Source organism: Gymnoscopelus microlampas (assembly GCF_963454915.1).
Source record: "Gymnoscopelus microlampas genome assembly, chromosome: 14".
NCBI classification, from domain to species: Eukaryota; Metazoa; Chordata; class Actinopteri; order Myctophiformes; family Myctophidae; genus Gymnoscopelus; species Gymnoscopelus microlampas.
The window spans coordinates 32,471,793-32,490,690 of record NC_139951.1 but is presented as its reverse complement, the minus strand read 5'-3'; the positions used below and the strand labels follow the sequence as shown (position 1 = coordinate 32,490,690).

The following is an 18,898-nucleotide window of genomic DNA, read 5'->3' as shown; positions in this document are numbered from 1 at the left end:
TAACTTTAAATATACATTGTCGATGGCAATGGATATTTAATGGCAAAAACGTACAAACAGATATATTCCAGTAGGTGGTGGTAATGCAACAACTACGGATGCTAACTGCCATAAAACACCAAAGTAGAAGAAGAAGAAAAATAATCTGGTTTATGTTGTCCCCAAATTAGAGCCAGGGTGAGGATAATATGCAAAATACGATAGGGGTATCGCAACTGGCTCACCTTTACAGGTACTCGCCCCTGCGCCATCTGTGAGCCAGTGGCATCGCTCTCTCCGTCTCTCCTTCCCTCAAGGCACCGACGGGACTCTGCATGGCAGGGGCGTCCTCCTCCCTGAGCCAAGACTAGGCTTGACCGCATACCACAACTAGACAGGAGTTGGGTGGCTTCAGCAGGTTGTCAAATGGGCACCCCCCTTCACTGATGTTTCGTTGATTTAAGCCCATGACACCTCGGAGGGGCTCAACGGCAGATCCAGCGTCCTGGCTCTACCCCCGCTTGAACACCACCCAACTCTATGTCTTTGGTCCTTCAGTAGGTCGTCTCTGCCACCGCACCTCTCTTTGTATCCAGATCCAGCGTGAAGCTTCCTCTGCCCGTTTAGTAGTGTCTGCTACCAGCCGCTTCCTAGCCAGCCCTTCGATCCCCAGCAGTCCGAGGGCTCGCCAGAGTGACCGCCCAGCGAACCCCCTGCAGCCCACCTCCACCGGCAAGTTCCAGGCCTTCCATCCATTTTGCTGGCTCTCGAGGATGAGGGCTTGATATTTCTTGAGCTTGCGCTCATACGCCTCCTCTATCCTCTCTTCCCATGGTACCGTCAGCTCCATGAGCACCACCTGTTTGGTACCTTTAGACCACAACACAATATCAGGTCTCAGGTTAGTGTGGGCTATCTCCTCTGGGAATTTGAGCTGCTTTTTCAGGTCGGCCCGCATCTCACTTGCTGTGGCCAGGACCCCTTTGCTCCTCCCTCCTGCTGCAGAGCTTTCTCCTGCCCTGATAAACTGGATGAAGCGAGGTCCCTTAGAAAGCTGTCTTGCCTTTTTTCTCGCCTGCTCAACACCATCTGCCAATTGTGCGAGGATCTGGTCGTGTCGCCACCGGAACTTGCCGTCTGCTAGGCTCGAGTGACATGAGGAGAGGACATGCTCGAGGTTAGATATCTTTCCGCACAGCGTGCAGCTTGGGCTCTCCACCAATCCCCAAGTATGGAGGTTTGATGGGGTCGGCAGGACATATGTAGAGCACAACAGAAACTTGATCCGGTGGCCTTCCATGCTCCAGATGTCCTGCCAGGTTAGAGCTCTCTCCCTCACACCCTCCCATCTAGTCCAGCTGCCTTGTTTGTTCATGGCCACAGCCTTGACATGCCGGCCTTGACATGCCGGCTTTCGGCATGTGCACCTCTCTCTGCACCAAGCCTCGCCGCTCCTTTGGGTCAGCTTTGTTCCAGCTTGTTCTGGTGGAGCAGCCCAGACCCAGCCTTCCCTGGTTTACTGACCCAACGATGTCAGCATGATGCAGTCGATCCTCCCCCTCCTTCAGTGCTCTGCTGGCTGACCACTTTCGCCCTGTTCTGACAACAATGCCCGCCTGGCGCACTCTCTCATCGTTGCTGTCTCGTAGCATCATGGCCTGGCGTGTCTTTGTGGCCTTGTACTCCTCCACTACTGATGTTATGGGCAGCTGTAGCTTGCTACCTGTGCTGTACAGGCCAAAGGAGCAGAAGCTTCTTGGGACGCCCAACCATCTCCTCAAGTAGGTGTTCAGCTTCCTCTCCAGCCCCTCAACTGTAGAGACAGGTACCTCATAAACCAGGAGTGGCCAGAGCAGTCTGGGGAGAACCACATGTTGGTAGCCCCAGGCCTTATACTTGCCAGGCAGACCGCTCTTCTCCAGAGATGTCATCCAGGTTTCTGCCTGGCTAAGCATCTCCTTCACACTCTGCCTGTCATTGAGGTCTGCCCTGTACCACTTCCCCAAGCACTTCACAGGTTTCTCTTGAACAGTTGGAATGATGTCCGCTCCTATCTTGAAGCGAAACCGTTCCTGGACACGCCCCTTTTTCAGTACTAGGCTTCTGGATTTTGCCGGTTTGAACTCCATCCTCGCCCAGTTTGTGAGCTCAATCAAGTCCTCCAAAATACTGTATATCAGCATGTAACCCTGTTAAAAACAAGAAAGTTAATGTGTTTGGAGCTGGGTTTTCACTCAGTATTTGTACCATAACCAGCTGACCTGAATAACTTATACAGCCTACTGTGGTGGGTTGTGGTGAGAACTAGGCCTGTCACAATATGTTAAATATTTAACCAAATAAAAGTATACTATATACACGTCAATACTGATGCGTGTAGATCTGATATTTTCGACAAGTCACACCGTTGTATGACAAAGTATGAATCAAGCTTCAGCGTACGAGTGTTCAGAAATCTGATAAGAATTGCAACAATAGCTCTGTCGGAAGAGCTCTTGACTCTGAACAACAAGGTTATGTGATCGAATCCTGGAAATGGAAAATCAGCATGTGAGCAATCTGTCTCCCTGGGGTCTAGTACTGTAACAGGCATAGACTCCTGTGTTCTTGGCTGTTGCTAACAATAAGCCCACTTGTAAAGTGCATGAGCTAAATTCCTTTAATTCATTTGGGGGAATGACCCGTTCATCTAATGTCAATGTACAGAGCTTAGTGTGCTTGGGTATAGCTCAGTTGGGAGAGCTCTTGCCTACAGACCACAAGGTCATGGGATCGAATCCCAGCACAGGATATTTGACCTGAGCAATCTGGCTCCCACAGAATTTCTAACTTTTTCACCTTTCAATGGCCATTGCCATTGCCAATACATTGGGCGCTTAAAGTTAAATATTTCAAAAACTACAAATGATTTCAAAATAAAAATCTCAAGCATACATGTCCACAGTAAGGTGGAATTTTCCAATTATGAATCAAGTGTATAGGCTAAAGTATGAAAGAACAGCAAGGTTCACCTTTAAATGTCCATTGCCATCGACAATTCATTGGGCGCTTAAAGTTAAATATTTAAAAAACTACAAAACATTTTAAAGTAAAAGGTTCAAGCATTTGTGTCCACGGTAAGATGAATTATAAAAAGTGGGAGTTTCTAGGTGAAAGCGTTTTTTTGGTGTTTTTCTTAGGCGCAAAACCTGTCATCCACCTCCATTATACATTTCTGAACTTTTAAAGGAGTACATCTCTAAAACTATAAAACATTTCAAATATTCATGTTCAGGCAAACATGTCCACAGTAAGATGAACATTTTAAAGTTTGAATGGGGTTTCAATAATTTGTAGTTTTTTAAATATTTAACTTTAAGCGCCATACATTGTCGATGGCAATGGATATTTAATGGCAAAAACGTACAAACAGATATATTCCAGTAGGTGGTGGTAATGCAACAACAACGGATGCTAACTGCCATAAAACACCCTAACCCTAACCCTAAGAAGAAGAAAAAGAATCTGGTTTATGTTGTCCCCAAATTAGAGCCAGGGTGAGGATACTGTATATCAGCATGTAACCCTGTTAAAAACAAGAAAGTTAATGTGTTTGGAGCTGGGTAATAATAAAAGTATACTATATACAAGTCAATACTTGACGCGTATATAGTATACTATTATTTGGTTAAATATTTAATGTACTGGCCTCACTGAATTCCCCATCAGTTATCCAGCAAGCTAAACACGCCCATAAATAATTCTCAGGACCACGACATGCTGTTTAGATCCTTTACTCATGGTGCAGTGTGAAACTGTAATACACAGAGTACAATAACAATGGTAAATATAAATGCACAAACATAACAAAGACAGTTACATTACAGTGAGGATTAAAGCTTGTATCCTTGCAATACATGGCAACATAGGCAGGAGCCAGCACACATGTTAGCTAACTGGCTGCTCATCTATCAAACATCATCAACATAAATCTGGTCGTAAATAATGTGCTCATTTGAAAGATACATCCCTCCACAATATATAAACTTACAAGCAATGCCTTCTGAAGAGCTATGTACGAAGGATGGCAAGGATTGAAACTTCTTCTCTGGAACACACACATCACATTCAGAGCTTCTAAATAATCACTTCCTGTCACACAGGAACTAGGAAGTCCATATACAAAGAATATAGTGTCTAACACTTCACATTAACTGGCAGGGCCAGAACATTTAACATATTGTGACAGGCTTAGTTCTCACCACAACCCACCACAGTAGGCTGTATAAGTTATTCAGCTCAGCTGGTTATGGTACAAATACTGAGTGAAAATCCAGCTCCAAACACATTAACTTTCTTGTTTTTAACAGGGTTACATTACATTACAGTCATTTAGCAGACGCTTTTATCCAAAGCGACTTACAATAAGTGTATTCAACATAGGTAGGGAACGAAACTACTAATCACCAGAGGTCTTAAGTGTATTTCCTGTAAAAACAGGAAGTGTATTTCCTGTAAAAACAAGCAACCAAGGGTTACATGCTGATATACAGTATATCAGCATGTATATCAGCATGCACCAAAAAAACGCTTTCACCTAGAAACTCCATTCACACTTTTTATAATTCATCTTACTGTGGACACAAATGCTTGAACTTTTTACTTTAAAATGTTTTGTAGTTTTTGAGATATTTAACTTTAAGCGCCCAATGAATTGTCGATGGCAATGGACATTTAAAGGTGAACCTTGCTGTTCTTTCATACTTTAGCCTATACACTTGATTCATAATTGGAAAATTCCACCTTACTGTGGACATGTATGCTTGAGATTTTTATTTTGAAATCATTTGTAGTTTTTAAAATATTTAACTTTAAGCGCCCAATGTATTGGCAATGGCAATGGCCATTTAAAGGTGAAAAAGTTAGAGATTCTGTGGGAGCCAGATTGCTGGGATTTTATCCCATGACCTTGTGGTCTGTAGTCAAGAGCTCTCCCAACTGAGCTATACCCAAGCACACTAAGCTCTGTACATTGACATTAGATGAACGTGATGGGTCATTCCCCCAAATGAATTAAAGGAATTTAGCTCATGCACTTTACAAGTGGGCTTATTGTTAGCAACAGCCAAGAACACAGGAGTCTATGCCTGTTACAGTACTCAACCCCAGGGAGACAGATTGCTCACATGCTGATTTTCCATTTCCAGGATTCGATCACATGACCTTGTTGTTCCGAGTCAAGAGCTCTTCCGACGGAGCTATTCAGACATAAGAAACATTGTACATTGACATTCCATGAACGTGATGGTCATTCCCCCCAAATAATTAAAGGCACTTGGAAGTGGTTTGAAATGAGTTGAAATTCTAATCAGATTTCTGAACACTCGTACGCTGAAGCTTGATTCATACTTTGTCATACAACGGTGTGACTTGTCGAAAATATCAGATCTACACGCATCAATATTGACGCGTATATAGTATACTTTTATTTGGTTAAATATTTAACATATTGTGACAGGCCTAGTACTCACCACAACCCACCACAGTAGGCTGTATAAGTTATTCAGGTCAGCTGGTTATGGTACAAATACTGAGTGAAAACCCAGCTCCAAACACATGAACTTTCTTGTTTTTAACAGGGTTACATGCTGATATACAGTATCCTCACCCTGGCTCTAATTTGGGGACAACATAAACCAGATTCTTTTTCTTCTTCTACTTTGGTGTTTTATGGCAGTTAGCATCCGTAGTTGTTGCATTACCACCACCTACTGGAATATATCTGTTTGTACTTTTTTCCCATTAAATGTCCATTGCCATCGACAATACATTGGGCGCTTAAAGTTAGATATTTAAAAAACTACAAATTATTGAAACCCCATTCAAACTTTAAAATGTTCATCTTACTGTGGACATGTTTGCCTGAACATGAATATTTGAAATGTTTTATAGTTTTAGAAATATACCCCTTTAAAAGTTCAGAAATTTATAATGGAGGTGGATGACAGGTTTTGCCCCCAAAAAAAACAAAAAAATATAGCTGCAAGCAGCGATAATATGGGGCCAGGAGAGAGAAAGAGAAATGATAATTCCTTTAACAGGTCAGTTCATGAAAGTCCTTGCGGTCTTGTTTCCAATGAGTGCCTGTGAGCAATTAGGGGTTAAGAGTCTTGCTCAGGGACAAATTTCATTTCATCGATACATTTGCTGACCTGGCCTGGAATCGTACCTGGGGCAACCAGAGTCTCTGGCTGAGAGAGAGAGAGAGAGAGAGAGAGAGAGAGAGAGAGAGAGAGAGAGAGAGAGAGAGAGAGAGAGAGAGAGAGAGAGAGAGAGAGAGAGAGAGAGAGAGATACGGAATAGATTGAAGAGACAGAGAGAGAGAGATACGGAATAGATTGAAGAGACAGAGAGAGAGAGACAAATGGAATAGATTGAAGAGACAGAGAGAGAGACAAATGGAATAGATTGAAGAGACAGAGAGAGAGACAAATGGAATAGATTGAAGAGACAGAGAGAGAGACAAATGGAATAGATTGAAGAGACAGAGAGAGAGACAAATGGAATAGATTGAAGAGACAGAGAGAGAGACAAATGGAATAGATTGAAGAGACAGAGAGAGAGACAAATGGAATAGATTGAAGAGACAGAGAGAGAGACATGGAAACGGAATAGATTGAAGAGAAAGACATGGAAATGGAATAGATTGAAGAGAGAGAGAGAGCGCCATGGAAACGGAATAGATTGAGTCATGTTTTTTGCATTTCAACTTAAATGAGTCTGCATCAAGTGAGGCTTGAACCGGCAACCTTACGGTCATGAAGCACTCTTAGGTAGCTGCAACACTACCTATAGTGCTATATCTTTGTCCAGGCTGATATTGTCTGTGGAGGATCACAAACTTTTGCCTTCCAAGCCCCTGTTTCACTAACACTAAGATCACTCGTTCACAAACCATTTACCAATGAAGAAATTGTACATCTCCTCAGAACCAAAATTAGTGAAAGTAGCCGATCTACAAGCTCACAAACCATTAAAAGTTGTCAGATTGTACATTGGCTATTTTCACAATGAAGTATGTTATACATTGAAAAAACATACTCTCATTGCTATCTGAAAAGTTGTGAGATTGTAGATCAGCTGTATGTAAAAAACACTCAATTAAGTATTTCATGTTATCTTTAACAATTGCAGATGTATTCATTGATAGTCATGTTGTGTGAAATGCAACTTGGATGAAGTCTGCACCAAGTGAGGCTTGAACTGGTGACCTTCAGGTTGTGGGGCACACATTTAAGCGAGAAGCCACCAACAGACAAGAACCTGTGAAAAAGGAGATCACAGAGATCATACAGTTTCACGCAAATAGCTGAAAAATCCTGGGTTTAAGTGTTTTTCAAACTGCTCAAGATTGCGGACAATCTAAGGGCGGTGCTTACTGGTCAACGTGATAGATGTGTTCCTCATTAGTCAAGGCACATGTGTAAGCAGGTCTAATGGCTGTCGGCCAAACGAGGCATGACTTTTGCCTGTTTAAAGTTTCAATTTTCAAAAAATTGCTATAGCGCCCCCGTTTGACCAATTAGAGTAAGATTGGTTTCAGTGATATTTGGAATGGCCCTTTACATTTCTGCAAAGTTTCAAAGAATGGTAAGTCTGCATGTATGTGTTAGGGGCAGATGAATAATTGTCATAAAACTGCAATATTCATTGGCTCATTAAAACTTCATTTTTTCACTTATGGAAGATATTTTGCAAACGTTTTTTGGTATAGGTCCAAAGTTCATGTGTAAAAAGTTTCGTGCAGATTACTCAAAAATCCCAGGAGGAGATAGGTTTTAACTGTTTTTCATATAATTCCAAATGGTGGGAGATCTAAAGGTCAGAGGTCAAAAGTCAGAGGGTGAAAGTTGTTCAGCATGAGGAGACGCATATGTGTATCCAAGTTTCATGGCTGTAGGTCAAACAGGGCATGAGTTGTACCTGTTCAAAGTTGGCATTTTCAATTGAGTGCTATAGCGCCACCTTTGGACGAAAGATTGTGAGAATTATTTTTTGATCGTTTTTCATGACCATCTACCATATGGCCGAGTTTCATAAAAAGCGACTGCACGGTTCAGCCAGAACTGCCAAAAGTGGCAGAAGAAGAAGAAGAAGAAGAAGAAATGGAATAATGCGAATAACAATATGGGTCCATGCTGGAAGCCTGGCCCCATAAAAAACACTTTCCTTTGCAGAACAGGTTTTTGGGGGGACGATTTTGGCCTCCACACTTAGTGATTTTTTCAGATTTAACTTTCGTTTCGGTAGTGACAAACTTTCGTTTCGGTAGTGACACAATGGTGAAAAAATAAATGTACTAAGTCCAGAGCTCGATGAATGTTAGGGACCAAAAAAGTCACTACAAAGTACTACCAATCAACTCTAAATTGCCTGAAACGTACTCCTAACAGGTTTTTGGGGGGACGATTTTGGCCTCCACACTTAGTGATTTTTTTTGTGAAACTTTCGTTTCGGTGGTGACCAACTTTCGTTTCGGTAGTTTGATTACAAAATGTAAGTTGTGTAAAAAATAATCTGACTATACTAAGTTGTTATTTGTTTGTTTAAGTCAGGCTCAAAGTTTACAAAATGTACTAAAGTACAGTGAACGTCTGTGCGGTTTGTCTTCATCACTGAAAATAACGTACATGTAAACTGATGTCATGTGCAGTTGGGATGAAGAAACACAACCATTTCACTCCTAATAATACCTATTTGATTTGACATCCTGACTTGCTGCTGTAGCTGAGGCTTGAACCTGTTACCTGCGGCTCACTAGTCAGTGACTCTATCCATTCACCTACAGCTGTTTCCTTGGAATCTGTGGTTCTGAAACCTTTTGTTGTCAACCCCCCAAATTGACATGTATTTGGGCAGTGGACCCCAATGTGAAAAGATGTAGTGTCAGGGCCCCCCATGAAAAAGATTTATATTTATGCTGTAACACATTTTTTTAAAGTTATTTGTCTTGTTTGTTGTTCAAGTCAAAGCACCAGTAAGGCTGTACTTGTTAGCCATCTGTTAGCTCAATGGGTTGAGACGCAGTATTCATGATCCAGAGGCCATGAGTTCAAATCCCATTGATGTCTTTCCTATGATTCTTTCCTTTGCAGACTGGCTTCCAGAAGATCAAGTGAAAACTACCAGGAAGGCTATATTTGTCATCCAACTGTTAGCTCAATGGGTTGAGACGCAGTATACATGATCCAGAGGCCATGAGTTCAAATCCCATTGATGTCTTTCCTATGATTCTTTCCTTTGCAGACTGGCTTCCAGAAGATCAACTGAAAACTACCAGGAAGGCTGTACTTGTCAGCCATCTGTTAGCTCAATGGGTTGAGACGCAGTATTCATGATCCAGAGGCCATGAGTTCAAATCCCATTGATGTCTTTCCTATGATTCTTTCCTTTGCAGACTGGCTTCCAGAAGATCAACTGAAAACTACCAGGAAGGCTGTACTTGTCAGCCATCTGTTAGCTCAATGGATTGAGACGCAGTATACATGATCCAAAGGCCATGAGTTCAAATCCCACTGGTGTCTTTACTGTGATGCTTTCCTTTGCAGACTAACTTCTAGAAAAACAAGTTAAAACCACCAGGAAACCTGTAACTCTCAGCCAACAGCTTAGCTCAACTGGTAGAGCGTCTGTCCAATAACTTGACTTGACCTGACTTGAGTGGGTTCGATTCCCACTCGAGTCAAGTGTCCCCGGTATCTTGGGGCAACGGATAAATTGACTGATATCCTTAGTGATGCTTCCCTTTGCAGACTAGCTTCTAGAAAACAAGTTAAAACCACCAGGAAACCTGTAACTCTCAGCCAACAGCATAGCTCGACTGGTAGAGCGTCTGTCCAATAACATGACTTGACTTGACTTGACTTGACTTGAGTGGGTTCGATTCCCACTCGAGTCAATTGTCCCAGGTAACTTGGGGCAACTGGGTTGAACTGGATTTGAACCAGCACACTCCTACAAGTTATTCTACGGATATCAGTCAATTTATCCGTTGCCCCAAGTTACCGGGGACACTTGCCTCGAGTGGGAATCGAACCCACTCAAGTCAAGTCAAGTCATGTTATTGGACAGACGCTTTACCAGTTGAACTATAATGTTGGCTGAGAGTTACACGTTTCCTGGTGGTTTTACCTTGTTTTTCTAGAAGTTATTCTGCAAAGGGAAGCATCACGAAGAATATCAGTCCATTTATCCGTTGCCCCAAGTTACCGGGGACACATGACTCGGAGTGGGAATCGAACCCACTCAAGGAAAGAATCATAGGAAAGACATCAATGGGATTTGAACTCATGGCCTCTGGATCATGAATACTGCGTCTCAACCCATTGAGCTAACAGATGGCTGACAAGTACAGCCTTCCTGGTAGTTTTCAGTTGATCTTCTGGAAGCCAGTCTGCAAAGGAAAGAATCATAGGAAAGACATCAATGGGATTTGAACTCATGGCCTCTGGATCGTGAATACTGCGTCTCAACCCATTGAGCTAACAGATGGCTGACAAGTACAGCCTTCCTGGTAGTTTTCAGTTGATCTTCTGGAAGCCAGTCTGCAAAGGAAAGAATCATAGGAAAGACATCAATGGGATTTGAACTCATGGCCTCTGGATCATGAATACTGCGTCTCAACCCATTGAGCTAACAGATGGCTGACAAGTACAGCCTTCCTGGTAGTTTTCAGTTGATCTTCTGGAAGCCAGTCTGCAAAGGAAAGAATCATAGGAAAGACATCAATGGGATTTGAACTCATGGCCTCTGGATCATGTATACTGCGTCTCAACCCATTGAGCTAACAGTTGGATGACAAATATAGCCTTCCTGGTAGTTTTCACTTGATCTTCTGGAAGCCAGTCTGCAAAGGAAAGAATCATAGGAATGACATCAATGGGATTTGAACTCATGGCCTCTGGATCATGAATACTGCGTCTCAACCCATTGAGCTAACAGATGGCTGACAAGTACAGCCTTCCTGGTGCTTTGACTTGAACAACAAACAAGACAAATAACTTTAAAAAAATGTGTTACAGCATAAATATAAATCTTTTTCATGGGGGGCCCTGACACTACATCTTTTCACATTGGGGTCCACTGCCCAAATACATGTCAATTTGGGGGATTGACAACAAAACGTTTCAGAACCACAGATTCCAAGGAAACAGCTGTAGGTGAATGGATAGAGTCACTGACTAGTGAGCCGCAGGTAACAGGTTCAAGCCTCAGCTACAGCAGCAAGTCAGGATGTCATATCAAATAGGTATTATTAGGAGTGAAATGGTTGTGTTTCTTCACCCCAACTGCACATGACAGCAGTTTTATATCAGTTTACATGTACGTTATTTTCAGTGATGAAGACAAACCGCACAGACGTTCACTGTACTTTAGTACATTTTGTAAACTTATGACTCTGAGTAGAGTATAGCCTGACTTAAACAAACAAATAACAACTTAGTATAGTCCGATTATTTTTTACACAACTTACATTTTGTAATCAAACTACCGAAACGAAAGTTGGTCACCACCGAAACGAAAGTTAAATCCGAAAAAATCACTAAGTGTGGAGGCCAAAATCGTCCCCCCAAAAACCTGTTAGGAGTACGTTTCAGGCAATTTAGAGTTGATTGGTAGTACTTTGTCGTGACTTGTTTTGGTCCCTAACATTCATCGAGCTCTGGACTTAGTAAATTTATTTTTTCACCATTGTGTCACTACCGAAACGAAAGTTTGTCACTACCGAAACGAAAGTTAAATCCGAAAAAATCACTAAGTGTGGAGGCCAAAATACTCCCTCCAAAAACCTGTTAGGAGTACGTTTCAGGCAATTTAGAGTTGATTGGTGATTTTCGTTTCGGTAAAATTTATTTTACAGAAACGAAAGTTAAATCCGAAAAAAATCACTAAGTGTGGAGGCCAAAATCGTCCCCCCAAAAAACTGTTAGGAGTACGTTTCAGGCAATTTAGAGTCGATTGGTCATTTTCGTTTCGGCAAAATGTATTTCACCGAAACGGTTTTAACTTGTTTTTCTATATACTTACTAATACTAATATATAACTAACTAACATACTTACTAACATATAACTAACTAATATACTTACTAATAATAATATATAACTAACTAATATACTTAGTAATACTAATATATAACTAACTACTATCGCATAGCTAATATACTTACTAATATATAACTAACTAATATACTTACTAATAGTGTCTATATTATAGATTATAGTGTTAGTGTGTCAATATTATAGTGTTAGTGTCACTATATTATAGTGTCTCTATATTATAGTGTTAGTGTCACTATAATATAGTGTCTATATTATATATAGTGTCAGTGTCTATATTATAGTCTCTCTAGCACCGCCCCTTCCACTCTAGCTCCACCCCTTCCTCTCTCTAGCTCCGCCCCTTCCTCTCTGGCTCCGCCCTTTCCCCCTCTAGCTCCGCCTCTCTAGCTCCGTCCCTTCCTCTCTCTAGCTCCACCCCTTCCTCTCTGGCTCCTGGCAAAAAGTGGCAAAAGTAACGTTATATAGTATACAAGTATACAACAATTTATTAAGATATAAAATGTAGCAACTCTTGGCCACAGCACACACACTGACATTTACACAAAGAAATTAATCACAACAGAATCACAGAGTAGCAGCTTGGAGCCTCTGCAGTCACCACCTCCCAGTGCAAGTTAGCTTTAGCTGCTAAGCTAAACTGCTAAGCATGGAGGACATTACTAGCCTACACATCAAAACAAACATTGTGGATACAAACAGCCACTATCAAAATACCCCCTAGTCATAATGCTACTTCATGTGTGTTAGATTAGCCATTTTATGTTACCTCGATCACCTGCAACAAGACAGTTAAAACACATAAAACATGAATTAGACATATTTCTGTCCAGTCTGCAACTGCATCACTGTTCACTTCCTCCCTAGTAGGCTACTGCAGGTGTAATGCAGGTAATCAGTGTGTTGCCAGATTTTGCAAAAGAAACAAGCGGACAGGTCTATGAAAACAAGCCCAAAAGAAGTAACTAGGCTCAGGCTCATGATAACGTCTGCAAATGGTTTACATACTCTTTACGAATGTCTTACGCATCATTTGCTTAACATGAATGATAATTCTAGTAATTGTTTGGTGTCTGCATTCATGAAAGCCAGGTAGTTTGCAACAGGTAAGGAGAAAGTCCACATTAACAGACAGTCATAAATGATGAACTGTCTTCACTTTACTGTAGGGCACATAATAACATGTACAAAGGATTTATAGATATTTTAGGAATGTTTTACAAAGCATGTTAAACATGAACAAACACATTAACAGACAGTTGTAAATGATGAACTGTCTTCACTTTACTATAGGGCACATAATAACATGTACTAAGGATTTATAGATACTTTAGGAATGTTTAACAAAGCATATGTTAAACATGAACAAGCTACCAATAGCTTGTATATATTACTACTAGACTAATACTTTACAAATGATTTGTAACTGTAGTTATAAAGGTTTTAGTAATCATTTACGAATGTCAACAAACAGGTTGTTAATGATTTGTTAATAGTCTACAAACTACTTATAAACGTTTATAAATGCTTTATAACGGGTCATTATTGTAAAGTGCTACCAATCCTTCTGGTTGCAAGCCCTGTATCTAAACCACTGCACCACAGTATTTCTTATGTATCCTGTCCACTTGCTTGGTCTTCCCTGAAAGATTAGATAAAGGTAAAAGCTGGAAAGAATTCCTTGCTGGTTTTGAACTCAGGACTTTCTGTGTGCAAGGCCTGTATCTTATCCACTGCTCCAACATGGTTCTTACTTTCTCTGTTCTCTTGCATTCTCATCACTGAAAGATTAGATAAAGGTGCAAGAGTCAGGTAGATATTTAACTTTAATGCGGCAATGGACATTTAAGGGGAAACAAGTACAAACTTTGGCAGGCTATTAATCCTACATACTTACAACTAGTAACCCCATTCATACTTTAAAATGTTCATCTTACTGTGGACACGTTTGCCTGAAAATGAATCTTTGAAATGTTTTAGTTTTAGAAATATACTCCCTTAGTACAAAGTACAAACTTTACAGACAGCACCATCTGGTGGAACACGTGGACATCAATGCCACTGAATGAGGTGAGTTGTCTTTCTGTAAAACCTTAACTGGGCAGAGTTCTTTCAGACATAAGCCCCCACCTTTAACTATCAGGAAACAGGGGAGGGACACAGTCCCATAGATATATATAAAGGCTAGATGACTCACCCGCGCTGCTGGCCAATGGAGTACGACGTCGCCACATGGCGGCCATCTTGGGACGGTCATTCATAACATTATGTCTATGGTGCATATACTTTGAAATAACCATAGCGTGCTCAATTTTCATCCGATTTTCAAACGGTTTGGTGTTTTGTAAACACCAAAGATGTAGTTATGATATTATTGATATATATGATATATTTTTAAAAAAAAAACATGATTATAATTATAAGTATGCAGATCATAACTACATCTTTGGTGTTTACAAAACACCAAACCGTTTGAAAATCGGATGAAAATTGAGCACGCTATGGTTATTTCAAAGTATATGCACCATAGACATAATGTTATGAGTGACCGTCGCAAGATGGCCGTGGTTGAGCTACGCTTGCGCCGCCCCTTGAGCCATCTAGCCTTTATATATATCTATGCACAGTCCCACCAATGGTCCTCTGTGCACGTTGATGGCATGGGACTTGAACCTGCAAGCTGTCTGGCAACCAATCAAGCACACCACACCACTGCACCAACACACCTTGGGGCCCTCAGCAGGTGTCTTCTAGTGCCTTTGACTTGCTTTTTTGTATTTTGGCCTTGAAAATGTCATAGTACTACAACATTGAAATATGGGACGACTGGGTTTTGAACATGGAACATCTGTGCTGAGAGTTTGATCACTATCCCACTAGACCATCTCTCACTGGCCTTAGTTAGATATCTCTTAGTACTTTTGAAGTGTTCTTTTATATGTCAGCCTTCAGTCAGTTAGTAAAGGTGAAAAGCAATGAACCATAGAAGGACTGGGATTTGAACACGGCATCTCAATGCTGAGAGTCTGATCTTCAGACCACTACACGATCTCTCAGCCACTCCCATCATATGTCTCTTCGTACTATTGAAGCGCTCTTTTGTATGTTAGCCTTCAGTTACAGTAGTAAAGTAATGAAAGACTGGGATTTGAACTTGGAAGCCCTGTACTGGGAGTCGGTTCACTAAGCCACTAGGGCATCTCTCACTGATTCACAACATATGTCTCTTAGTACTGTTGGAGCACTCTTTTGTATGATAGCCTTCAGTTAGTAAAGTTGAAAAGTAATGAACAATAGAAAGACTGGGATTCGAACATGGAGCCTCTGTACTGGGAGTCGTAACACTAGCTCACTAGGGCATATCTCACTGATCCATTGCAAGTGTCTCTTAGTACTGTTGAAGTGTTAGTATGTTAGCCTTCAGTTAGATAATGTTGAAAAGCAAGGAACTATAGGAGGACTGTGATTTGAACTTGGAATGTCTGTGCAGAGAGTCTGATTAATAGACCACTACACCATCACTCAGTCACTCAACAGATGCCCTTAGGGCATAGTCACACCAAAACATGGTTGGCCGCTGTTAAACTCAGGTTGTGCGCGGCCACAGTTTTTTGCTGCCAGCACATTCTAAAGAAACAGAGTGACCCACCTGTCACTCACTTACAAGAATGAATCCACACATTTGCATTGACAAAGCATTGGCATTGCCCTAAGGTGGAATTTTTAAGTTGTGAATCAAGTTTATAGGTTTAAGTATGAAGGAACAGTGAGGTGCAATTAAGTTGCAGTATGGATAATGACAATGCAGCAGCAGCGAGCCCACAATTATTAGCCCACTTCCCAGGGAGAGAAAAAAAAGCCTGTTACGGTTATAAGTAGAATTGTATATGGATGTCAGACCGTGTCACATCAAGCCCCTCTCACAACACTAAATGACAGGGCTTTCATAGCCCTGTCATGTTCATGGTATCATTCAGTATCATGGTCAGTATCATGGTAAGTAGTATTATGGTCAGTATCATGGTCACTGTCATGTCAGTATCATGGTCAATGTCATGTCAGTATCATGGTCAGCTTCATGTCAGTATCATGTCAGTAGTATTATGGTCAGTATAATGTAAGTATCATGGTCAGTAATGTCAGTATCATGGTCAGCTTCATGTCAGTATCCTGTCAGTAGTATTATGGTCAGTATCATGGTCAGTAACATGTCAGTATCATGGTCAGTATCAATTTCCCGGTGCTCCAGCAGAATGCCCTGCAGTCCCGGCCCAATGATGAAAACGTGTCGCAACGTGATACGTTGTGAGCTTGTAGATCAGTTATTTACTATTCAGAGATTTTGTCGATAAACAGGCACACAGATATCATGCTACAGCTACAACTGTGTTTAATATTATGTTGTGAACTTGTGATTAACATTCTCGTCTCTGTTTCGTTCAACAGTGGCAGCAGCACGGTAACAGTGGCGGGGAACATTCTGGATGATATCGGCAATATGTTCGATGACCTGGCCGATCAACTGGACGCCATGTTGGAATAGCCTCTGCACTAAAGGCAACACAGGAACAGAATAGTTCATTAAAGGGAGCAAAAACGCTAAAGAAATCCCCCCCCACACCCCTTCAAAAAAGGTAGCAGTGAGGAATGAAAGAGAAACTTAGACGTTGGCAAAGAAACAGAGAGTGTTTTCAACCTTTGCTGCTCCGGAGCACGAGTAGCCTTTTAACTGCATCACAAAGGCAAAAAGAGAATGCACGCTGTAGGATTTCCTGCGTACTTTTCTTGTGATATTGTCCTTTTCTCAACACAAGCACTTACTGTAGCCTTAGGAAACACACCTGAGAAAGTTATTGGAGCGCCAACAAACAGAAGCGGAGATGTGTTTTATGTGTGCAAGATCAGTCACCAGATGTCACTGTGTGAAGCACGTTGCAAAGGGAGTAGTCAATTTTATCCACATAATGTACCCATACATGTATAGATTCTGTCATATTAAAATGTAGTGTATGGTGGTGCAGTATACTGTATGTCCATGTTAATTTGTATTCTGATATCTAGTGTTATTGTAAATTGAGTTATGACTATATTTATACCAACAAAGAATATGTCTGTTTTTTTTGTTTGTTTTTTACCAACTAGGAGTGACTGAGATTGACTTGGTGTTTGTCATGCATCAGCCGTGGTATATTTCACTGCTGATTGTCTGCGACTTGGGAGGAAATATTTATCTAAACTATACTGTTTATTGTATTTTATGCAGCATACTCCACTCCATGTTTTTTGTTTGTTTGTCTTTTTTTACTACCAAAGTCTTTACCAAAGTTAGTCAGCTATTAGAGGAGGCACAATGAAGACTTTGCCACCGATGCAAAGTGGGGGAAACATTTCTATATATTCTTCAAAGCACTATTATCAATGAAAGCACAGCACATGTTTTCAGGTCCTGCTGCAGAGGTTTCATTGTTATTTAGAGAGCTCAGTCCACCTCCAGAACACCTCTGTAAGAATTTATTGCTTACTGCCTCGGGATGAGTCAACCTTACTGGAGGTGACCTCCCCTTTCCAAAAAGGGAGATTTTACTAAAGAGAATTCAGCGATGGTCCTTTTTTTTTAGGTTTCAAAACATCTTCCAATAATTTGAAATGTTATCTTCACTATTATTCTAATAGGGTTGAATACAGTTGAAATGGTGTTCAGCTGCATCAAAAGGGTATTATTGACAGTTGTTCTGTTCAGTTCAGTTCAGTATACTGTCTGTCTTAGCAATGTACTGTTACAATCTATGACAAAGACGTGTAATGCTTCCATTTATATATATTTTTCAAATAGCCGATGTACAAGCTCATCGCAACGTGTTGAGCATATAGATCGTTTATGTTCGGCGGGGGACACTGTCATATGACAAAGTATAAATCAGGCTTAACCACTTAAACCCTATATGGTTAACTTGACCCGAGTCCCGCAGGGCTCTGTACAAATGTATTTTCAATTTTTCTTTAATTGTGGGGAAAGCTTTGGAAATTGGCCGATCAACTGCGATGCGTTGTAAGCTTGTCGATCTATTTTCCTGCGAAAGCTTTCCCCGCAATACGGATGCTGGGGTTTAAGTGGTTAAGAAATGTGAATGTCGATAGATTTGTTACGTACATAGACATGCTATATTGTTTGTTTTTGTTTTTTTGACTGTAGTGTCATTCATGTTACCATCTCTTCTGTAAGCACCTTACATGGGATTTACTTTATAGTACAAACTCAGATCTCAGTAGAGCAGATTTAAATTTTTTTTATCGTTAACTCATATGATCCGATTCATTGTAGTTTCACATTCATATATTATATATTTTGTGATATCCTGACTGAGAAATGACATGAGCTAGACGCTTACTGTGTGTCCTATGTTAACATTGGATCTTTTTTTCTTTTCTTGTTTCCATCAGAAAATGGGTTACAAGGCCAGTACAGCAATGACCTTCTACAGTATATCAGCCTGATCGCCAGAGAATTAGTATACATTGCACGGATTTGTGCACGTCATTCCGTGCATAGTCGCGAAACCCCCAAATTCCGTGCATATGTACGGGCAGTCCCACGGTGGGCGTAACCAGTCGCAACCCGGAAAAAACAGGAAGTAGAGCAGTCCCCACTGGGACTGCTCTACTTCCTGTTTTTTCCGGGTTGCGACTCCCCACAACAAAATTTACGATTCTGTGCCTATCGGTACGTAACTCAAACGCCGCTGAGTAGGCTCAAGGGAATGTCGCAATGTTCAGGACGGCAACTCGCTCGCTTTAGCTCGCTCGGTGGTCCTTCACACGGCGA

At 41.2% G+C, this 18,898-nt stretch overlaps 1 protein-coding gene across 2 annotated transcripts in view; it reads left to right on the top strand.

The window, feature by feature from the left end:
* LOC311060632 (caskin-2-like) overlaps positions 1-18,655 on the top strand; it is a 77,526-nt gene extending 58,871 nt beyond the window's left edge. The window contains exon 21 of one of the 2 annotated variants that reach the window (XM_084078876.1): positions 16,522-18,655. In XM_084078876.1, the coding sequence (XP_083935002.1) occupies positions 16,522-16,618 (97 nt within the window). In that variant the 3' untranslated portion in view covers positions 16,619-18,655. The remainder of the gene's footprint in view (positions 1-16,521) is intronic. The other variant, XM_084078875.1, reaches the window with a different exon arrangement.
* Positions 18,656-18,898: the final 243 nt, after the last annotated feature.